General features: G+C 36.4%; 2 protein-coding genes across 2 annotated transcripts in view; both read left to right on the top strand.

The window, feature by feature from the left end:
* The window catches only part of LOC134855741 (probable serine incorporator), a 460,860-nt gene that overhangs the window by 434,963 nt on the left and 1,629 nt on the right, over positions 1–24,268 (top strand). The window contains exons 2-7 of the mRNA XM_063872250.1: positions 19,105–19,277; positions 19,586–19,733; positions 21,267–21,456; positions 21,750–22,102; positions 22,398–22,643; positions 23,238–23,439. Coding sequence (XP_063728320.1) covers positions 19,189–19,277; positions 19,586–19,733; positions 21,267–21,456; positions 21,750–22,102; positions 22,398–22,643; positions 23,238–23,439 — 1,228 coding nt within the window. The 5' untranslated portion in view covers positions 19,105–19,188. The remainder of the gene's footprint in view (positions 1–19,104; positions 19,278–19,585; positions 19,734–21,266; positions 21,457–21,749; positions 22,103–22,397; positions 22,644–23,237; positions 23,440–24,268) is intronic.
* Positions 5,991–13,168, top strand: LOC134841531 (uncharacterized). Its single transcript, XM_063857564.1, has 3 exons — positions 5,991–7,189; positions 12,109–12,251; positions 12,840–13,168. The coding sequence occupies exons 1-3, from the start codon at positions 6,970–6,972 to the stop codon at positions 12,939–12,941; spliced, it is 465 nt and encodes a 154-aa protein (XP_063713634.1). The 5' UTR covers positions 5,991–6,969; the 3' UTR covers positions 12,942–13,168.

The following is a 24,268-nucleotide window of genomic DNA, read 5'->3' as shown; positions in this document are numbered from 1 at the left end:
ACCAAGATCAACTCGATCTGCCCAGTAGTTCCAAAGTTATTAACCAAAACGTCTTTTTTCTAAAACAAGAAATTTCTCTCTTATAGGTTCCGCCTAACTTTTTCCGCAAATCTGTTCCTTTCGACCTAAAAATTGTTGATCCGAGCTCAGAAGGCCCATACTCTTTTAGTTCAATGCAAAAGACCCGATCTAAAACGCTTTAGTTGAAAAAATTTGCAAAAAAACTATGCTACCTGTACCCCTCCGGATTGATGAATCCACCAAATCAAACACGTTAAGTTCGATTTCTCTGCAACCGGGAAGGCTTTCGGGTAGCGGGTTTTAAAACTTGTAGATTCACTAGTGGACGTTGTCCGAACAACTATTTTTACTGTTCGAACTCAAAAATTTCAAAAAATTTTCTGAATTTTTAATGTTTCGGTTACTCAAAAATCACGAAAATTCGGTTTTTTGATTCGAAAATAGTTCCAACCACTTCCGAACTAAACTTAACCGGTTCTATCTATTATGGTAGTGCAATTACGATGTAACACACTACTTTAGCGCTTTTTTCCGTTTCAAAAATTATCGATATCTCTAAAATCGCGACTTGTGGGGGGATCAAAATATCGCTATTTTGACCCTAAAAATCGGTCTGTTTTCGTTGTTTTTCACTGAAAAACGATATAAGACTATTAATATAGGCTATATAAGTAATAATATTAGTAATACTATACCCCTCCGGGTTTGCTTAATATCCGAATTAAGGTGCTTAACTCTGATATTCGCAGTTCGGTGAAGGGTCACTACAGTGCAGCACTGTCGAGCCCCCCACAGATTACTATCTTACTTTTTGTACCAAAAGGGATACAAAACTTGTTAACGATACCCAACAGTCGATTGTTGTTGTCGTTGAGCGCCTTCTTGTTGCTCCCTGTACTGCTTGCCGGATCAGTCTTCTCCCAAGACCCTTCCGAATTGAGCGCAAATCAGCTGACCCTTCCGGATTGAGCGCAATTTATCATTAACGTGCTTAAATGCTCAAATAACCCTACAGTACAAGCCTCACAAACGGGCTACAAAAATGATCGTAACAATCCTGACTGATATAAATGCCTGTAACAACAATATATTTATCAACAACAACGGGGGGGTCGGATCACATCTTGTCTGGGGGGATGATTTCTACTGATTTTTTACTTTTTTCTACTGTTTTTGGTTTTTTCGGTTATTTTTTTATGGTTTTTGTTTTTCTTGGGTACTATACTACTTTTTGTTTGGTTTTATATATATCTCTAAGTGTTTTTGGTCACAAACCTCTCAGTGAACGAGGGAATGGCCGATCCCCCCACCCTTCCTGGTTCGTGAATTTTCGGTCTTAACTAAGTTAAAAAGCTATTCACGGTAATCCGGAGGGCTTCCAAGTTCCGATCTACCCTTCCGCCCCGGCGGTTTAGGCCTATTAAGGGCGTTAATGTGAGCATCCGCTCGGCGCGGAGTGCTCGTTAACGGTTCTGCCGGTCATGATGTTAAAAAAATAACACCCATGAGCGCCATAAAAACATGTATGTAAGATTCGCCCGGAAGATACATATCGACGGAAAACAAAACTAAGTCATACGACGACTGGCTAACGTCTAAACAGAGCTTTGCATGCTTTTCACCGTCTCTACCAAGCCAGTACTTTTTGGTGGTCTTTTCTAACATCGGGTCGACAAAACGTTACTGCTTTCGGCTTCGGTCAAAACACTCAAATTAACTTAATTACATGCAGAAATAGTGAGCTCATGACTGGGTCTCAGTATCCCCAGACCACGAGGTCACTCCTAAAAACAGGGCTACTATTTATTATATTACTATTGTTTTTGTTCAGTAGATAAAAATCATCATCTCCATCGAAGATGGATCAACCCTTTCCCCCAACTCCTAGCTTCTCATCCTTATCAAAATGAATCCAGTTGTTAATTAAATTCAAATCAGGACATGACAAGAAGCTAAAAGTCTATATAAAAGAATAAAAGTCTCAGTTGCGAAAACCTTCCGGATTCTTGAATCCACTGAATCAAGCTCGTTAATCTTGATTTCTTCTTAATCCGGAAGGCTGTCCTCCACCCTTCACCGTTGTCTGCAACAGCCTTGCAACTATTGTAGCTACACAATAGATGCAACTCGGAGTGTTCACTGCTATTCCTGCAATCTGCTATTGTTTTTTCTCACAATTTTCGTACTTATCGTCCGCGCAACTAATGTTGTTCTGTTTTTCTTAATTCTTTTTGCTAAAATGGCCGTTTCTGACGTTTCTCAGAAATGTTACGTAATCACTTCGAAAATTTAAAAATTAGCAATTCCCGAATCCTTTAACCTTCACGTTTTGTTCGATCGTTCAAATAACGTTCTTAATTCTTAATAATCACCAATCCGGAAGGCTCGCTGCTAAAATTCGAATTCTGCAGAGATTGCATTTTGGCCATTCTGGTCGAATGTCACAGTGGGCGTTTTAATTCAAAAGATGCACTACGGTCAAATGAACCGAAATCAAAGCTATTTGTTTCGAACAACAGCACAATCATGAAAACTTAATTTCTAAATTTTCCCAACTCAATAGATCTGGCGATTTTAAAAGCATAATTTATACCAAATATCGCTTCATGCTTTCCAATTTATTTCATGTAAAGTCAGTGTGGTTGCCCTTAATTTATTACATTTCAAATTATATCATGCGAAGTTTGTGTATTTTTATATCTTGTGCAACTTTTGCTGCATAGCACTGCCAATTTATTAGCATATGTAGCTGCTTTATTGGTGGCTAGTTTTACAAAGGTTTCAAGGTCCCTTGGCGCAGATGCGAGGTTGTGCGACTCTAATTATCCTGGTCGTAATTTTGAATCAGCCGCAGCAAACGTTGCAAGTCTTCTTTCGTTTCGAATTTCATTTTTAATAGCTGATTTTTGTCGTTTTTTGGCTTGTGTGTGCGACGCGTAGCTTCGCCTATGTGTAAAGTTTTTGGCACGAATACGATCACTCTGCAAGTTGACGCAGTCAAAATACGGAAATGTTTTAGCCAGAACCTGCCTGATGACAATGAACATCAAAAAACGTAAATTACTGAACCGGAAAGGAAACGCAAAAATCTCGACAAATGAAAGAACACTCGAACAAACAGAGTAGGAAAAGAGCCTCGGTATAATTGTGTCAAGAATATGCATGTGTCAACAAACGCGGATAGATGTGAGAAAGCAGTTAAAGCATTTCCACTAAAAATCGTAAAATCGGTGTTTGTACAAATTGCCGTGCCAAAAAGAATCAATATAGAAGCTACATTGTGCCAATCATCTCGTACAGCCCAATGTGGTACAGCCCAGAACTTGGTATTTGGGTTCGTTTATCTTTCCAGTTCGTCACTGAAACTATGGGTTCGAAAAACAAGCTATTGGTTTTTCTGCCCAATTTTAGGTACATCAAAGAACGCCCCTGTTTCACTCTTCAGACCAAAGTTGAGCCTTGAAATTTTAGACTGAATTCCCGATCTAAATCGTCTGCTATAATTAAATGTTCTCGATGGCTCAGAAGCCAAGTCAGTTCCCTTTCGCTAATAAAAAAACATCAACAGATCATTTCTGTTCCTTTATCCGAATTCGCTTGGTTGGAACATTATGTGCTACTTGCTCTCCTTGTTTGTATTTTTGTATCAACACACAATTAGGTACAACAAATAATTTTCATATTGGGACAAACGATAATCCAACTCAAAGGTCTCTCAGTCACAATTTGATGTTGAAGTTTTTCAAGAACGTTTTCTGTGTTGTGAAAATCGGTATGAACTTCTTGATTTCAGTCTAATTTGGCGATTAAAACGAGCGAAAAGCTGTTATATAATGAAAAGTTGTTATTAAAGCGGCCGGAGAAAATTTTGAAGTTAAATTAAATTGTCAATGAACATAGTGAAAACATTTAAATCAACCGATAGACTTTAATAACAAACCAGTTTATGATTCAAAAAAATGTGCCAATCTCTTTAATCAGCAATACAGCCCTCACCGCCCTGTCCAAATGAAGAGAAACGCAGCAAGCTCCGCAGACTGAAAGAAATACGTCATGAGTCCACTAAAATTGTCTCACAGTTCGTCACCAAATTAAACTGAGCAATAAAAGCAAAGCTTTAGGGCCCGATAATTTCGCGCCAATTCATCTTACCATCTCGGTGATAAATGTATCAAGTTCCTTACAGAACTAATATCACTCACTCTGAACTCCTCAATCATTCCGCAAAACTCGAAAGCCGGTTAACTTTTTCCTGTGCTGAATCTGGGCAAAAGCATAGATGAAGCAAAAAGCTACCGACCCATAGCCCTCTTATCCCGAGTAGCGAAATTGATTGAAACAATCCTGCTGGATGACTTCAACAACATCCTACTACCAGATCACCAGCACTGATTTCGAAAACACAGGTCAAAGGTCAACAAACACTACCTTACACTGCATAGCCACTGAATAAGAAATGGACTAAATCAACCTCGTCCTTCACACAGGACACTCCTAGTTGCTTCAAATCTTACTACAGCTTTCGACAGTGGATCACGGTATCTTGCTGCACGATCTTGAAAAGTCGTCTCTTCCAAACAACGCAGAATAAAAAAATAAAACATCGTATTTACCAGGCAGTGCAACTTATGTCAAAAATGTGACAAACGAAACAAGGTGTACCTCAAGGGGGAGCCTTGTCGCCTATTCTGTTCAGTATTTACATGTCATCAATGCCCGTTCCATCTGCCAAAAACATCAAAGTAGCAACATGTGCATATGACATTTCTATCACCACCACTGGTCCGAAAACCACTGATTTTGGACTAGAGGTACAGCCCTATCTATATGCTCTAAACAATTGGCTTCCGAAACGCAATTTAGAAATTTCTGTAGACTAATCTTAAGCGACTTTCATAAAACCTGGAACAAAGAAATGAAGAATCAAACTAATGTGATCATTGAAAGCAACCCTCTACCCACCATTCAAAAACCTAATATTCTAGGAGTCACGTTTGATTAACTCTTTACTTTCACTGAACGCATTACCACAGTGATAAACGAACTCCATACACGCAATAACTTGCTGAAAAAGCTCTCATGCACTAGCTGAGGATGCAGAAACTCTAAAATCACATATAAGGCCATTGGGCGTAGTGTTCTGAATTGCGCAGATCCCGTATGGACACCTTCAGTGAGTAATTCTCGTTGAAAAGACCTGCAAACTCGACAAAACACAGCACTTACAATTGAACTGGCTGCTCAAAAATGACCCCAATTAAACACCTTCATTGTGAAACTCAGATACTGCCAGCAAAAAATTACCTTTTCAGTTTATTTCAACTTTATTTGCTAAAAGTAAAGCAATTTTTATCTCCAATTACGCAAGTACAAAGGGCGCAAAAACATATGAATAATTTTTTTCGAAGTTAGGATTTTATTTTTCAGATTTCTCAGAGGATTAAAAACTTATCGTTTGACCCTATTATCATTAATTGCGCTCTAATTTGAATCTGGAAATTATCCTACTTGGCTTTTTTACCCATATTGAGCTTCATGCAAGCCAGTTCAAGGCAAACGTATGAGAAAGTTGATAGATCTGGCTTGTACGACATTTTAAAAACATTTTCTCTATACTTTTAGCTGGCATATCATTTTCTGTCTGCTAGCGTGTCTTGCTTCATTTGTGTTGTATCGTAAGTGCATCGAAGCTCCGCTTTACATCTCTGCTTGAAATAATTTAAAAACGCAAAAAAATGGCATTCTGGTCGGAATATTCTCTGCTATTTTTATGTAATTTTGTGAATTGGCTTTGGTGTCTTATCTGTAAAATAGCAACCAGAAAGGTTCATATTTAAAGAAGACTGATTTTAGTAGTAATCTGCCGCGAATTTCATGTTTGTGGTGTGTTTTCTGTTGTCTTCGCAATTGAGGAAAACGTGTTGGTTTTCTTGAAGTTTATTTCGAGTGAACTCCATAAACTTTTCGTGTCCCCTGAATGATCACAAACAGTCGAGGAGTTAACTTAATCTAACCAGACCTGTGCGTTAAGATTGTGTTTGTTCTCGTTTATTGCTCTTATCGTTTTCCTAGTGGACCGCACAACGTTTATGTGTACCCAGATTAATTTATAAACCTTGTGAAAGCTAGAAAAGGTTACCAATTGAATCTTGTTTTAAATTGCTTGGTGTGAAATCTGATTCTCGGAGGATTGAACTTTCGAGCTGATAAGTAAGTGAACTTTGTTTGTGAGCCAGACGAAATACTACCCACAAAGCTCCCTGTAGGTAAGAGTACACATTAAACTAGATAAGTCTCTGCTGAAACTGTAAGACTTATGAGCGGTAATAACCTGTCAAGTTTAATTTACTGAAGCATGAATTGGGCTCAGTTTAAAGTGGGTTTGACTTTATGGTAATAAACTGCATAGCTCTAAACCGTAAAAGCGTGCCTTTGACTGCCTGGGTTGTACACAGGTCGAGAGATTCATAAAAGTGAATGAGTTTTGGACAAGTTTGCAATTGGTTGATAGCTTCTCCTTAAACAAACTTTTGTTTTGCTAGGTCACTTAATCCCTATAAATTGTTTTATTTGTTGGATTTTCGGTTCTTCAATCGCAACCAGAGCGGTTCTTGTAAAACTTAAGTTACCCATTTTTGAACCCCCAAATAACCCGTGACGCCTCAAAAACTGCATTTCTCAACCGAAATTTACCGCTTATCAGTTGCAAAAGTTAGTTGTGAATTTGCGTTGTCCTATATAGCTGTATTTCAATTTTGAGTCGACCACAACCTTACCAGTAATATCTTACCCTCAGTATTTAGGCATAGTTTTATTTATACAGTAACTTCTTATTTTACTAACCCAATTCTGAACACGTTAAAACTATTAGTACTAGTAAAGTACCCAACCTTCCGACCTATCTGTATTGCACCCGTATTTGTTAAATTGTACTAAACTACTACTAAAATGGGCAACTGGAAAGTGGGTCTGTGCTCGGTCGGGGGATGTCTGAATGACTGGAAATTGTGTGTGATCTCGTGGTGTTTCCCCATCCACGTGTTCGGCATGGCGGCCGAGGAGGCTATGGACAAGGGAGACGGTGTGAGGTGTATCACTCTCGCGGCTCTTCCCTTTGTGAACTACTGTGTCTTGCCATGCTGGAGGAGTGGGATCAGATCATCTAAAGGTGAGCTCATATAAAATTGTTTTGATTACTTAATAGCTCAATCAAATTCTTCGCAAAATTAGTCATTGTCACTAAGGAATTTGGACACAATAAGATCTTGTGAGCTGTTCAAGTTTCATGGGTTATGACCACATTTCATTTTTCTACTTCGAGAATGTAACTCTCCGTTATCGATCATCGTTAAACTAAACTCCAATTCTGCAACTATTCCTTAAGACTAAAGTCAATTTTTCGCGGAGTCATTTTTTGTCTGTTTCCGCCTGGGTGATCAAGAAACGAAGTAAATCTAGTCTGTAAAATCTTAATAATAATAATAATGATAATATCCTAGTTCATCACTCCCTGAATATCTTGATTCATAAATTAAGAAATTGTTAATTCATGTGTTCACTCCTTATTATCAAGCGTTATGAAATTGGGACATAAGCTTTTTAAGGTTAACAACTAGTTAAACAAGGTTACTTAATCATATTGCAAAGAGACATGTTTGGTCATCAGTTACCTTATGTGTAAGTCTGAATTTTAAATTCCCGTTTTGTTTGAAGCTGGTGTTCCTATTGGTTGTACACCAATTGATTTATTTCCTTATAACATTTTTCAAACACTCTTGTTTCTTTAAGAGTACCAGAACGTCCAAAGCAACTTTCTATAATATGTTAAAATGTAGTTTTAAAAGATATTTCACTGTTTGCTATTGGGGAACTAGAGCGCAGCATTCAAAGTGTTAAGTTTTCGCTCAATGATGGTATTTAATAACCGTTAAAAATTGTACAGTAAATTTTTTTTCGATCCAAGGAACTTAAAATGGGCTCGTATGAACCCCATGTCTATCCTGATCTACTATATTTATATGACATAGATGATTTTAAGTGATTGTTGTAAGTGTCGGGATGAATATGTTTTCCTTTTGTTTTTTTCTTACCTAAAATATTGATTCGGCTCAAGTATTTGGCTTTGATTCCTCACTTGGCGCATTTTGAATAGTGATTGCACTTTTATTCGTGTGTTAAGGGATAATCTGAAACTTCAAAAATGAGTATTTTTTTGGCTCAACGGGCGTTAACCCTAGATTTGTGGGCTCAATTACCAATTCATACCTGTTTCAGTGCTCATTTACTGCTGAGATTATTGTTTTTGAGAATATTTTTTTTTGCTTCTGATAAATGCTTACCTTATAGGACCGGCTCATTTTTGCAAGACATGTTTAGTAATAACCAAAACTTAGAAAATTAATTTAAGCTTAGCAAGATGAATCTTGCTTAAACGCGTTACAAAATTTTAGGCGAGGAAGGTTGATCATGGCGAGATTTATGTCAGACGCATTCAAATAGTTGACTGTCAATTAATCTTTTCGTGATATCAAAACACATTAAAATGTCGAATGTTTTAATATTTGTATAGATTGCAACATTAAGCTAACTTATTGCGAATCAATTCAAGTCATCAAAAGAACTTGAAATGTGTCTGAATTCAATAAGTGAAAAATTTGAATGTATGGCTCATCACTTCAATCTATCAAATTAAATTGAAGTTTTTTGAAAGTTTCAACGCTTGCGTTTTTTGCTTCAAAAAGTTTATCAAATTTTCACCATTTGAATCCATTGATACGAAGTGCTTCAGTTTCTTGACATGATAGCTTGCTTTTAATTTGTAACGAATCCATTAAGTTTTTGACAACAAACTGATTGGTTCAAGGATTCCTTGCTCGAATAGTTTGCTTCCAAAACCTCCACATTTTACGAACCAATGAAAGCTATCAAAACTAATTGAGTTGTTTTAGTTTTCCAGCAATTGAATTGCTTGCTTTAAAAGACACTAAATAAAATTTTTGTCGAAAAAAATTGCAAAGAAATGTTTTGGGAAATAATTCAGAAAGTCAAAACTGAACATTTTTAAAGCTTTCATCACTTGAAAAGCTTAGTTCATGACTTTTTGCCAACCAATGTTAGCTATCGAATTAATTTAAGTTTCTTAGTTTGATATCTCGCTTTAAAAAATTCAATTGCGAAACATTCAATTGCAAATCCATTCAGTCCAGCGTTGAACTTTGAAGCTTAATTGCGAAATTGAGTTTTAGCACGCCGGTTTAAGTGTTCAGAGGCAATTGAAACTCGGTTTAGGCGTTCAGAGGCAATTGAAACTGAAGTTTGATCGATTGAATAGCTGGCATCAGAAAATTTTATTATTTTATGTTCGCAATAAATTCAAGCTTTCAGAACAATTTCCAAGCTTAGATCATCTGAAACTTGGTTTTTTGCAAATCAGTTATCTATTCAAGCCATCAAAATATATTTAAAAGTTTCTATATTTTTTAACGTGATAATTTGTTTGAAATAGCTTAGATTTCTGGAAGCCATTGTCGGCTATGCAAAAAGTTTGGACTGCTCAAGTTTTCATTGGTTCGATAGCTTGCTTCCAGAAATCACTTTTTTGCGGAATTGTTGAAGCCATCAACTTAAATTGAAATCAAATTCATACTTTGTTGACTTTTTGAAAGAAAAATCGAGAATTTCATCTTTATATGGGCTTGCTAGTTTCCGTTAGTTTGGTTTGATGTCAATCTTTCATCTATTCAAATAGCGACCTAATTTTGAGACTTCGCCGTGAGGCATAAATTCCATTGCATGATTATGATTAAGAGAACAAAAATGACTGCTTTATAAAATTTTATATTTTCGAGTTATAACGCGTCTTACATGAACAAAAAACATGATCTGAAGCGGCATTTTTGTTAACAGTAAATTGACCCAAAAGTACAACGATAGCCGGTTGCTGTGCAAGGACAGAATGTTCCGATCACGCCTTTTGTGACAGCAAGTGTTTTATAATCGGGTACTCTGACTTTTTTGCGGATAACAATTTTGTCGAAATTTTTGACTACTCTTTTTTCGTATCAAAGGCTGTCTACCCAAGTATGTTCTGATGTTTAGTTACCACTTAGCAAGTTTTATGATGATGCTAATTTTAAAGCTGGCATGTGGCTTTTTTGTTGACATGTTTTGCACAAAATGAACTTCATAGAGACAAACTTTTGAAAGTTTTGATAGATATAGTCCCTTCCAATATAGATTTAGTTCGGTTATTTAAACAGCTTCTTGTTAACTAGCTTGCCACGCGAAGCTCTGCTTCGAGGGCGGCCGTGGTCGATTAAGTAAGACGTGCGTCTCTTAAAACGATGTTCGTGGGGTTGAAATCCCTCCTCGGAGGGCTCACTATGTCATCCGCCTCCTCTAGGTGGGAGCGACTTAGAAAAAAAAATGGGTGGCACCCCTTCCAACGAAGGTCCTTCAGTAGGTAGGACGGAGTCTCATAAAAAAGCTACCCTTCGTCTCTGTGTCTCCTTTTTGCAATAAATTGAATATTTTTTCGTTGCAAGTTTTCTGTTATTTTTTGTTATTGAGATGGAATTGAATAGGCTTAAGCTATAAAAATTAGGAAGTAAAAACTGCAGTAACGTGAAATTTATTGATAGTTAGGTATTTAAGTCAGTGTTTCAACCCTCCGTTTAATTTTTTTTTCTTTTTCAAGAATCCGAATCACTAAAAGGGCTTTAATATGCCTCCACGATTGACCACCTACGAGCTTTCTTTCAGGTTCTGAAATCTGGTGAAAATGCAGCCTATGTCACAAAGTGTTTGTTTCTTTCGATAGTGTTAGGAACAAAAACCAACAGTTGGAAAATTATTTTGGTTTTCATTATTGTGTTGCTAGGAAGCCCAAAGAAGGTTTTTACAGAAAATTGAATGAAAATAATCTTCTTCAATGTTTCACTGGCATACGTTAAAACAAGGTATTTTCCGATAACAATGAACTGGCCAAGAAAATACAAAGTTACAATTTGAGCATTTAAAAAAAAAGAAACCACGAAGAACTTGATACACGTGAAAATGTTGCTAGTGTTTTCCAGTTTAAACTTCTGAATACTGGGAATTCAGTAGTCAATCCCTCTGGAATTAGTTGTGGCTTAAATATTTACAGCAATTGCATCACTTTGCCCTTTAACATTCATACTCCTTCCTCGAAATTGTCAGAAAAATATTTTTCAAATAGTTTTTGTTAACAACTCAATTTTTTCATTGCAGGTTGAATAACTATTGAAAATTTTTTCATATGATACCTCACTTGAACCCAATTTTTGACCCCAATTGATGCTTAGAAGAACGAACTTATTGCCACTCATATAGTTTGTGACGATTTTTTTATTTTGGAAAAGTAAATTGTTCGCAGTTCGACTTTGATCTTACAGCAAAAGTTAAAAAGTCACGAATCACGCGAATGATTTCAGGTTTCAAAATTGAGTTTTAATTTTCTGAATTTTCAGCGGAATAAAAAGGTTACCTAAAGATTCAGTTTTTTTCGAACTTGATATTTTCAAGAAAAAAGTGCCAATCATAAAACATTTACAGTAATTCAAAGAGCTTTAACGTGATATGTTTTTTTTCTTCGAAATTCGAAAGCTCATTAATGTTCTCCAACCCAATTATCTGTTGGCTATATTTAATAATGCCTCCTAGAAACCCGTGACGCGACAATTCGTAACAGTAGATTAAGCTAGGAACACTGATTCACGCGTTCTATTCCTCTCGTGTCGGATGTAAGCGCAGTGGAGCAAGCGTAATCTACTTGCCAAAGCCTTGTTACGAATTGTCGCTTGTTACGAATTGTCGTCTCTTACGAGATATCGACTGTTACGAATTGTCGCCCTACCTTAGAAAACACACGAATATGTGTTTTCCCTCCCATTTAAATGACCTCATCTGAACATTCATCGCTCTTTGCACAGCAACAGGATTTTTTCTTTTGGCTTATTTAGTCAATAGGTTAATTTATTTTCAAGTTTTTTTAGTTAATTCTATGTGGTTTCATTCTACTATTAGAAATTGTTTTTTTTTGTAATTAAAACAAATTGTTTTGTTTAGGAGTTGAGGGTAACATCTTCTTCGACATTCTGGCTGTGTACTGTTGTCTGCCCTGTTCGATCTACCAGGGTGGAGTGGAGGCGGGGCTAGATGGCCAGAAAGAGATAGATGGACTTGTGAACAAAATCACCAAAGCCGTAAAGGTGCGTCCTATCCTATGACTATAATTTCCTTTCTGCGGTTTTCCCCCACCATTAGAATTTTGTTCCTCTGCAATTTAAATCCCATTTTCATATGAACGCAGGTTCGTATGTTCATGACGAGGATCGTTTTGGCTGATCAAAATTGTATCTAATAAAATTTCTAAAACTAAATATCAATTAACGCGGTATATTAATTAAACGACATTGTTTGGTTTGGTACAAATCGATCGATTAACCAAAAAGATCTATTTATGAATGTAGACATGGTAATAGTTTTTCAACGGAAATGATTCTGCGTTAGGGAGATCTTGACCTGAGCGAAGTATTTAATATAACAGATTGCAAAACCCCTATAATACCTAGTAAAAATAAAGAAGAACCACCCCTAGAAGGCCGTAAATCAATGATTAAGGATATACAGATTTTGTACCTAGTCACGAAATTCCTTCTTTTGCAATAAGGGGGATGGGAAGTTAAGTAGAGATCCTGACATTCTATTCTTAGATTTAATAGAAGGCTCAGTATGTGTTTCAAAATTAAAAACGGCTAAAATGCTATTTTTTCTAATCAGTTTTGATGCTGTTGTAGGGATTTGACCCCAAGAAAGAGGTGAAGAAGGCGAAAGACGACACGAAAGCAGCAGCCGAAAACCCAAAGGAGGCGGTCACAGGCGAGATGGATCGAAAGTAATTTCAGGATCTGGTCCAATCACAATTGTCAAACGTCAGATACATTATCGCAGACATACAATGTGTTTTGTGTAGAATTTGCATCAAGTCTAATACAATTGGTATTCTAGTGTAGAAAATGGTGTCGGTTTTTGTACTTGTCTGTTTTGTAGGCCTTGATTTGAATGTAATCATTTAAACTGAGTCCTCTATAGTAATTATCTCTAAGTAAAAAATGTTTTGTAATGATTTGTTTTTTAATTTTGAAGACATCCCCGAAGAGATGGTTGGGCATCATTCTTTAAATCAATTCTCTTTTGACGGAATGAATCAAGTCCGGAATAGTTTTTATTGCAGATGTAGTTACAATTTGTAGTTTGCGTAGTCTACAAAGAAACCTTTCGATCAAAGAGTCAGCTTTGAAAAATATATCATCTGCGCCAGCTTAAAGTTAAAGTTGTTGGCGAAACTTACCAAGAGGCGGTGGCCGTTGTTTGAAATCTCGTTTCAGCTAATCGGAGTTCAGTTTCAAAAATCTCTAAAAAATCGGGAAAACCTTAAAATAAGCAACTAAATGCAGGTCATTATTATCCGAGGCTGGTAATGTCACATAAATTAATTTTTCATAAAATGTTAGCAAACTGTCTTGTTCTGCACGCTTTGAGCTATTTTTCAAAAAAAAGTCGGAAAGGGTTCGCGGATACCGGGAGAAAAATTAATGCCGTTTTCGCTTTTGATAGGCTTTATTGCACAAGAGAAGCTTGTGCTCTACTATGAGCTCATGTTTCTCGTTTAAATTTGCGCCTTTCAAAGAAAAATAGCGTGTAACGCACCTCCGGTGCTTCGAATTTTTAACATCTCATAAAAAACCGCAACTATTGGAAAAAAGATCTGCGTCTTTTGTGTACTCTGACAGCACCCAATTACGGGGTTGCTAATTTCAAATTTTTTTATTTTCTTTTGATTCAAAACTTTTTAAATTCAAATTTTGAAAATCCATAAAATTTTGTGATAAGTTTTTTGAAAATATTTAAAATTAATTATAAAACGTCACATCTTGGAACCTCAAGGCATTTGAGCAACCGCATTTGGTCTTAAATTTTGAAAATCCTTCGAGTACTTTTACAGTACCCAAGGATAGCACTGGGAGTTTCAATTTTTGAGAAGTTTCAAACTTAAGTTTTCGTAAAAAAATCGAAAAAAAACATGAAAAATGTCATATCTCCAAAAACTACCAAGATTTGAGCAGTCACGTTTAGAGGCAAGATTTGCGATCACTGACAATAGTCTCACAGCCCCCAACTACAGAGTTGGGAATTTCATATTATCAGAAAAAAGAATTTAGATATGAAAAACTTTCACTAAATTTAAGGCTTCTATCTCTATAGTGAGGCTCTTAGGGTACTATCAGTTGTAAATTTTGCGTTCAAATATGACCGCTCATAATTTAGATATGAAAAACTTTCACTAAATTTAAGGCTCCTATCTCTAAATTGAGGCTCTGTTAGGGTACTATCAGGAGTTGCAAATTTTGCGTTCAATTATGACGTCTCAAATCCTTGTAGTTTTCGAGATCTGATTTTTTGTCATTTTTTTTGAAAAGAATTTCGGAAAACTTATTCATTGAACAATTTTTAAAAATACCACAAACGTCGCATCTCGGAAACTAAAAGCATTTGAGCAGTCGCATTTGAACTCAAGATTTGTAATTTGGAACTGCTTAGTTTTGCAATTTCGAACAAGGTTGGGATTTTCAATTCATTGGATTTTTTTAGAATTTAAAGTTTTCTGAAAAATGAAAAAGAAACCATTTCTCGAACATCTGAAATATCGTTTATATCTCGAAAATTACAAGGATTTGAGTAGTCATCTTTGGAGGCAAGATTTGTAACCCTTGAGAGTACTCAGTTAGCAGCCAACTACAGGGTTGGGAAATTCAAAACGTGTATATTATTTTATAATTTGAATTTTCTGAAAGAAATCGTATCTCGTACACTCAAAATATTTGGGCATTCATAATTGGAAGCCAAATTGTTAACCCCCAGGGGGAACACTGACAGCATTTCACTAGTGGGCTGCTTATTTTAAGCTCGGTGAAATGAACACTGAATTCCAACAGGAAAAATGAAAAAAAAATTCTTAACCAGTGCAATTTACGATTGGCAATTTGTTAGCATTATGTGACTGCTTTATTTGTGACTAGTGTTTGCCGGTTGTTTAGCGTTCGTGGCCGAGAGGGCAGCGTGTGAGACTCCAAATCTTGAGGTCGAAGGTTTCAAGCCCATACAAAGTTTTACTAATTCGAGGATTTCTATTTTAACTTTTTTCACTTTATAAATCTGCTTTTTGTCGTGTTCTCGCTAGGTGTTCTCGTTTGCAAAACACAGCTTCGCCTCTGTGTAAAAATTTAATTTTCTTGACTTCACCGGTACACTTAGCCTAGAGATAATGAGTACGCTTGGGACGGCAAAGGTATGAGTCCGCCCAGGAACAGTTTTTTTTTTCAATACGAACCTATTGCATTTCAAAACAATATAGGCCTCTCTTATCTGATTGTTTTGTCAACTTAGTTCCCACAGCACGGAATTTTAGACTGCTGTAAGCAATTTTCATTGTAGTTATAAGTACTTTAATTTACTCCTGTAGTAATTTTTAAGCTTACCATGACTCACATTTTTTTTATGTTGATTTTTTTATTTTGCTAAAAATCTTAAATCGGCCTAAATAATTACGGTTGATGTTTTATCAGCTACCTGAAGTGTTTTGGAGAAAAACACGTCCAGAAGTATTTTGTTTTGCTGGACGTGTTTTTCTAAACCGGTGAGTGGAGAGAAGGTTTTTTCCCTCCGGAAACACACGAAAGGGAAATGTCTTTAAGTTAAAGAACTTGATAGCTGAAAGTTTTAGGTGACCACAAATTTGTTTTCGAGTCATCGGGAGTTTACCCATGTTTTTTGACGTAGCTCGAGAAATTCTTGTAAATACTTGCGATTCCAAACCAGTGATTGTTTTGCTGGACGTGTTTTTCTAAACCGGCGATTGTTTTGCTGGACGTGTTTTTCCTAAATTGAACTTCATTCGAGACAACCTTATGACAGTTATGTAATTGTGGTTTTTTTTCGGCATTTTTTCAATTATTTGTTTGACTTTGTGGCTTTGTCGTTTCGTTTTTGTCTGCTAGTTTGAGATGCTATGTTTGTGTAGTATCGCAAGTGAGACGAAGCTCTGCTTCGACTCCATTGCTATTTTGTTTTGGTAATTTTGTAGCATTTAAATTAGAGCACTCAATCCCTAAAACTGGTTTGGGTAAGTTTCGTCCATTTCTGTTTTGATTTGAGATCGAAGGAGCTATGGAGATCCGAGTTTGATGTTTTCAGAGATCGATATATTATCTTATATAGTAAAGCTATGCTTGCTGCTCTATCCGCTTTGAGATATAATTCCAAAAATTCGCAAGCCATTCCCTGGTGTAGGGAAAAATAATAAGACTTTATTTTGCTTCTGGTTGATTTCATTGCTCAACAGTAGCTTGTGCTATACTATCAGGCCTCGTTTTTGCTTGCATTGGATTACAGTGCCAGGTTTGCAATCTGAAGAGTTCTGTTTGGTTGCTCATCGGAGCAAAAGTTCTGCCTTCTTTAGTGCGTATCCAATCAAAAGAGTTTTAAGCTGTGTTAGTGATGGAAGACATCTCAGTCGGCTTGGAAATAGTGGTTGAGTTTGTGAAGTGCTAGTAAAGACCAGAAATGGGTTATCGGGGCGTCTTCCTCTAAACTACCTTTCATCTTACCGACCTTTCCTCTAACCTAACTTTGGTCATCAGTTTTAAAAATAAAGTTCAAATTTCACTGACGGATTTTTCCACAAGCAAACTCTTGTGTTGTTTGTCTTTTCTCCCAGCCTTTACTCGCACTAATTTTTTAATTTGTTTTCAACAATCTGTGTTGAAGTTGATCTATGTTATAGCGCGTTCTTTGCTGTCTCGTATTTACTAATAGATAATAGGTTAGCTGCTTTTTACAGCTATGGCAGATATCTCAGTTAAAAAGGTGACTGCCTCACTCTAGATGTACCTTGTTCAAAACTCTGTTGTCGGAATTGTTTCTGCGTTATAGTTCAATCGGGAACTAGTTTTTTTCCATTAAACAACTTCTTGCATCTTACAGTCATTTCTGAGTTGACATGCCTTAAGCACGAAGTTGTTATATGTGGAAGTCTTGAATGTCAATATATATTCTGGATGCTGATGGTTGTGCATTAAATTATCTGAACTTTGTCATTAGCTGTGGTTTCGGTGTTGTAAACAAATCGCCCACCCGGGTAACTAAATCGTCAAGTACATGCATTGATCATACCATGACTCAAATTTTTCTATGACATTCGAACGTTTAGAACATCTATTAGCAATCACTTTCCTGTTATATTGAATCATCCAGTGAATTCGAAACTCTCATTCAAAATAACTGAAGTACAGAATAATGATTTTTTTAAGCGATGAAAAATGAATTACTGAACTTTTTCTTCATACTGCATGAAAGTCTACAAAAATCCAAAGAAAAACGAGGAAATATTGATAAAAGAAATCCCAAGCGTCTGACCATTCTAAATTTGTTTTTCAAGCCTTTAAACAATTCTGCAAAGACAGCAAACCAATTCCTAATGAAATGGATCCCAGAACATTTTCTTCAACAGAGATTGGTCGGACGACGTTGCCCAAATTCTAAAAAACTTAAAGAGAAAAATTTTAGTGTTCATGATTGCATAACAAGTAAAATCGTGAACAATGCTGTACTGTTGTGAGCCATTTTTTGACTGAAAGTTTTAAGGAATGTTTATTAAACGGTAACCTCCCACTTCTAATTGGCGAAAGTTGTCCCGATTCGTAGAGCCGGAGGTTGAAAAGAGTGATATTTACAGGACAATACGCTTACTGCCATCCTGGCGAAAGTTTTAAGAAACTCATTAAGAATCGAATGTTCGAAATTATCAAGAAAAAAATTATTTTGCTGAACCAATTTGCATTTCAACCTCCTTGAATTCATGCGTGAAGCAGTTGACAAATGGAATTTTGGATTTACTATGTATATGGATATGAAAAATTTGTTTGACACTGTAAGTCATGATATTCAATGGCAACGCTGCAACGTATAAGATTTCGCGAAATTTTTTAGACATGTTGAAAAGTTACTCTGCTGATAGTTATCGATATGTCGAAATAGATGGCAAAAAGTCTGAGTACAAACCAGTTTCGTGTGTGTACCGCTTTTTTCTCTTATGTATATCAATGATTCGACATTGTCTTGCAAGGAAGTTGAGACTGTTTTGTTTGAAGACGATACTACAATTTTTTATGCTGTCAAACTGAACAAAGACTTTTTGTTGAAATATAAAACTCTGCGAAAACTGGTTTGAAGAGAACTGCTTAACCATCAACGATTCAAAATGTCAGTGCATGAATTTTGGGGGAAAAATCTGTTAAGTTTGAAACTTTCGGGAAAAAAAATCTATTGACTGCTTTAACTATTTCGGTATTTTGATTCACAAAAATTTATGCATTTTTTAAAGAAACAAATGTTACTATTTTAAAATTCTCATGATAGAAGTGTTTTACAATGTGGTGTATTGGTGTATGCTTGTACATACTAAAGTCATTTGGACGAAATTTACAAAATGCAAAAAAAATAACTGGCTCAATTTTTCAAACGAAATTTTGAATCCGTACGTAAAATCATAGTCAAAACGGCATGCTTTCAGTTTTTGAATTGTTTTGCAGTGAAATATTTAAAACCCTGCTCAAGTCAATGCAAGACAAAAACAGCATGAGAAATATTGATTTTGAATTAGGAACATGCGTAACAAACACGTGAAAGAACCAAAGGCATTTTGCCAAGCCAAAATGGATATGTTTGGAAGGTTTTGACCCAAAAATTGCGTTTTTATTCGGCGCGCTCCAGAGCATATTAAAAAAATTTAGATTGGTTGACTCAAAATGGATGTCGGAAAAAATATTAAATGACCATTCGAAAAAATTAAGCAGCCAGAATTTAAGAGGGAAGCTACTGCGTAATTGCCTGCCTATCAGTAGAAAAATTTTAAATAGTGTAGCTTTAAGTTTCTTCCTGCTACTGACGGAAACTGACGTTTCGCTAAAATGCTGTTCCGTGTAAATCATTTCTCCTTTTTTCAGATATTTGATTAAATCGTCAACTTTTCTACCAAGTTAGTCTTTTTTAAATCTACAAGATCCAAACAACAATCTGAGCAGCACAATGTGTATCGGGGGAATTGCCTCTTCGTTGGCCTGCTGTGTCTCCAGTGCTGCTTGCTCGCTCTGCTGTGCAGCTTGTCCTTCTTGCAGGTTACTTCCTTACCTTTAAAAATTGGGCTTCACATTGAAGAAATTGGGTCGTAAACATATTGGAAAGTTTAAGCGGTTACTATATGGATGATCTCATGAAATAGGTCTTTCAATCGAAATTTTCATTTTGTTTAGTGGAAAAACGAATTGATCACTCAAAAAATTTGCAGGCTTAGAGTGGTGACTTGCAGTTTTTCTCCGTACGTTACTTGAATAAATTCACTATTGTCGATACCGTTATTTTTTTTCGAATTTTTGCGTAAACTGTTTCAAATAATTTAGTCGAAAATCCTGCTTATTATTTTTAGAAACTCGACTGCTTCTCGTGTGGCTTATGGACTCGTACTTGTGCTGGCTACGATTGCGTCATTGATCTGTATGACAAACCTGGTCAAGGATGAATTGGCAAAGATTGGACCACTTTGCGAAGAATTTGGGCATGGCGTTGATTGTCAGGTATGTTGAATAAGAAATAAAAGGATCAATTGAGCAGTCTGCCCCGTTGCATTACGAGAGTAAATCAACCAGCCGAAGTATTAACCTACCAAAAATGCATGGAGTATATAAGCCAGCCGAACAGTTACATCATATGAAAGAATTTGCAAAACTTACGTATTTTCGGCTGGTTTATATACCACCTTGCATTGCGCATGAGCCGTTTGTGATTTGAGCTGCCGTGAAGGTGAGCTCATATGATACAAAAAAAACTATGTTCAAGAATCTTTTTCTTTGCTGATTTCTGCCTATGAACATCAACCTGCTTCTGCTGGTTTTAGTCATGTTATGTGTTACCCACTACATATACGATGACCTGACCAATCGTGTTGAAATAAGTGACATTAGTCGAACAGAGTATACATTTTTCCGAGAGGAAGGAAAAATAAAAAAGTGAAAAAATTGGTCATTGCTTGTTCGTGAAATTGATTTAAAAATAAATGCATGGTTTATGAATTGTAAGCAAAATACTTCAAATCATTCGGTTTCGAACAAGGTTCCGTATGCGTCACAGCGTGAAAAACACTCTAGATCACTGTGGCAGATGTCAATGAAAAATTTGGTATTTGATTTATGTTGCGTTACGACGTGGAGTTATAGCCTCGTTTTCAAAAGTAATGAACGTAATGATTACTCCTTTATAGGTCTTGGTGATTGATTTGTTTTTTTTTTCAGGAAAGTCTGTAAAAAAAATTCACGCTCAATTTTGATTTTTCGCGGCTTGACTTCTGATTTTTTTTAAAGTTCACTTCATTTCCTTTGTTAAAAGGAAGGTAAACTCCACTATCGCACAGCAAAAGTGTAAATGTCACGGAAAACATGATCGACTTCTAGTTTCGAAAGTATATTCAAGTGTCAGAGTTTAAGAGAGATAATAACTTAGGTTATTGATTCGGTTTTCTCAAAATGGGTTTTTTTATCAAAAAAATGCCCATCATAAATTGTTCTAGAAATTCGAAGAGCTCTAAGGCCATCTATTTTTTTCGAAATTCGAAAGTTGAAATTTTTTCAAAAATATTTTTTTTTGCGTCTATTACATGTGTAACTGTCAGATGGCTATGTTTGTTACATGCAACTGTCGCCATCGACTATTGCTTCTAGCAAGAAAAAAAAACGTTGCAAAATGAATGGAAAACGAATAAGATGAAGAACCTGTTTTTTCAAGGCCCTGGTGGGCTGAAAACAAGTGGGGGAAGATATGGACAAAGTGGAAGGTTGCATGGCTTCTTTGGGGTTGTTGTAATAGAAAAAGTTACATAGACAAAAATTTAGTTGAACAGGATTTGGCTCAAGTCTTATGTTGGACACGCAACCATAAATAGAGGAACGACTAAAAGATATTCCTTTAGTTCGCATCGTTTATGCACAAGTAGGCATACGGACAAGCTGGTGGTGAATGGCAAAATTGAAACACCTGGTGATCCAGAAAAAAACAATCAAGATTTTTTTTGCTGGTTTCGGCCTTCAATTATCAACTCCTCTTTTTCTGTTCAGGCGATGATGGGTTACTTCCTAGTGTACCGAGTGATGTTTGCCATGTGTTGTTTCTTCGTCCTCATGGCTCTTTTGATGATAGGAGTGCAGAACAGTAAAGACAAAAGAGCAGCACTTCAGAATGGATTCTGGGCAGTCAAGGCTGTTCTCATTGCAGGCATCGGAGTGGGTGCCTTCTTCATACCACGAGGTATATGTTTTGTATTTTTATTTAGGTTTTTTCCCAAGGTAACAAACTCTTCAATTTTCAAGGTGACTGATTGAACTTTATCTGCGCTCAATCAAATTGTGAGGTCTATTTTAGTGGTCAAGCTCATGTAAAACGTAACTAGTTTCGGGAGCTGATTTTAATGAATATGTTGTATGTCAATTTTGTTGATACTGAGGAATTTCAAGCTGTTGAGTTAGTAGTCTTAGGTCTTTTCATAGATTTAAATAAGAGTTTGTGTTAAAAGTGTAAGTATCGAGGTGTGTTGATTCTAGGACACTTCGAAACTGTTTGGATGTACTTTGGCCTGGTGGGTGGATTCGGCTTCATTGTACTGCAACTCGTGTTCCTAATCGACTTCGCTTACACGTGGAACGAGAAGTGGGTGGCCAAAATGGAGGAGGAAGAAGGTTGTGGCAAGTGGTTCTCCCTCCTCCTTGGAGTCACAATCGGAATTTTCCTGATCTGCATTGTAGCTATGGTTCTGATGTTCGTATATTATGGTGGCGAAGGATGTGGCCTGCATAAGTTTTTCATCTCGATCAACATGGCTCTCTGTATCCTGTTGTCTGTTGTGTCCATTCTGCCAAAGGTGCAGGAAGCCAACCCGAGCAGTGGACTGCTACAGGTAACAAAATTCTATTTCACTAGCTAAATTACTGATATGAAATACCTTTCAAGGATAACGCAAAAAATAATATTTAAATGATTGTAAAATTTCTGATTCACATATCTGTGGCATCAGTCTCCGTTTGCGCAGAGCTCTAATTCTGATAACTATGGAGTTGGGTCATTCGCAATGAGCAATGAAAAGTTAAAATAGTGTTGCTGAGCCATAATAGAATTGATGATATTTATCTGCACTTTGAATATTTGTTTATGAAAGTATAACTTTTGTTGTTTTCATCCTGTCTCTTGTTTAGTCTTCGGTCGTCTCAATCTACATGATGTTCCTCACCTGGTCTGCCATGACGTCATCCACCACTCAAGGATGCAACCCTCGTCTGGGAGAAATAATCACTGGCCACTCCTCCGATTCTTCGGAGGAGAAGAATAACGGGACCTCACTGGATGGGGCGAGCATTGTTGGCATAATCGTGTGGGTGTGTCTCGTCATGTACAGCAGTGTGTCCACTGCGGGCAAGGTCGGAGTCAGTGCGGCGCCAGAGGTAAGAGATCTAGCAATACATAAACTTTTGAACTAGTGTTGAGTAACTGAACAATTCTTTGCAGAAGTCATTATTAGAACAAAAAGTGTATACTATTTCAGCGGAAGAGAAGAAGCACTGTTTGTAATTTCTACAAAATCTGCTTTTAATTAAGTTGATTGCGTTCTCTTCAATGATATTAACTGAAAATAAGACAGATCGCTTTAGTGCTAAAGCCACAAAGTCATGAGCCACTTGTCGAGAAACCTTTTGTTGATTTTTTAATGCAATACGAGTCACGAATGAAAACGCTTTCAAATGTATCCTTTTTTGCAACATTTTTGTGTAATGTACCTTTCTAGTGCCTGGATTTGCGTTTAAAAATAATATGGTCGAGAACAAAATTCCTTCCCAATTCATGATCGGAACAATTAGAAAAAGTGATTGCATTCCTCCGAAATATGTTTTGTAAAGCCATGGGAAAACAACATGAAATCTATCCTTACTAGATTCATGTACATTCGACATGTACCATTAAATTATTAGTAATATTCTGCACAAAAATCACTAAACAAAAAAATAATTTGTGATCAAATTGTATGAAACTTTTATTAGGAGGAAGGCTTTGTGCCTATGAGTGACGTGCACTCTGGGGGACATGCTTCGGATGACGAGGAGGGAGGGGGCAGGAAGGGTCAGAAGGTGTACGATGACGAGGAGGAAGGAGTGGCCTACAACTACTCTCTCTTCCATCTAGTCCTCGCAAGTGCATCCCTCTACATCATGATGTGTCTCACTAACTGGCTCGACCCACAAGGTAAATGGTTTACACTGATTTAATGGTTCTCGAGTTCAACTCATTTGTTTAAAGATTCGTCTGCCAAGATTTTGACTCTTTAAGGTTTTTTTTTGCTGAGCTGAATTAGCTGAATTTGCATGGTAGTTTCAAATGATAATTAAACCCTTTCAAGAGTAGTAAAACGAAGTGATCTTCACTTACATAAGTCGTGATAATTTTTTTCAGAAAAAGTCATTAAGTTTGTCCATGCTCATTATCTGGTACGATTTTTATAGGCTTACTTTCTAAAGCATGGGTTTCATTTCAATTTAAAAATTTTTAATTTTTTGATAGTTCACTTATTTGGGAATTTAACAAAGTCTGATTTTGAGTTACTTTATTACGCTAGGAAAATAGACTATTTCGGGTTAACAACAAAATCAGTTGAATCATTTATAATTCTGCTATGCTGCTGACATGCTCAACTGCATGAAAATTCTAATAGAACTACTAGTACTACTAGTACATGGTACATCTAGCACTCAAAGCATTGTATGTATAATTATTGAGTTTCGATATTACTTTTCTGCTGATGAAATTTCGGCTTCTTGGTTGTCGATTTCAGCTGTGTCGGTTTAGTTTCCAAATTCTGTATTTTTCATAGCATGCGCTACTTATATAGCTGTCGTTGATCCTATGTGGGCGTTACATGCTTATTTTTCCGATATGATTTTTGACGAACATTTTCAGTTGAGTCAGCTTATTGGCTGCCGGCCTTAATCCTGTCGGTATATTTGCCGAATTTTTTCCTTAAAATGTCTGGTAGTACTTCTGAGATCGACAAGACTCTGGCACTTATTTTTGAGCT

Source organism: Symsagittifera roscoffensis, chromosome 1 (assembly GCF_963678635.1).
Source record: "Symsagittifera roscoffensis chromosome 1, txSymRosc1.1, whole genome shotgun sequence".
Classification (NCBI taxonomy): Eukaryota; Metazoa; Xenacoelomorpha; order Acoela; family Convolutidae; genus Symsagittifera; species Symsagittifera roscoffensis.
Note: the sequence above shows the minus strand (reverse complement) of the source record. Positions and strands in the feature narration are given on the sequence as shown.

Bases quoted from the DNA above. Each gene is read 5' to 3' on its own strand.
- LOC134841531 (XM_063857564.1), top strand. From the start codon at position 6,970: ATGGGCAACTGGAAAGTGGGTCTGTGCTCGGTCGGGGGATGTCTGAAT. The intron at 7,190-12,108 runs GTGAGCTCATAT...TGTTTTGTTTAG, and splicing joins TGGGATCAGATCATCTAAAG to GAGTTGAGGGTAACATCTTC. The intron at 12,252-12,839 runs GTGCGTCCTATC...ATGCTGTTGTAG, and splicing joins AAATCACCAAAGCCGTAAAG to GGATTTGACCCCAAGAAAGA.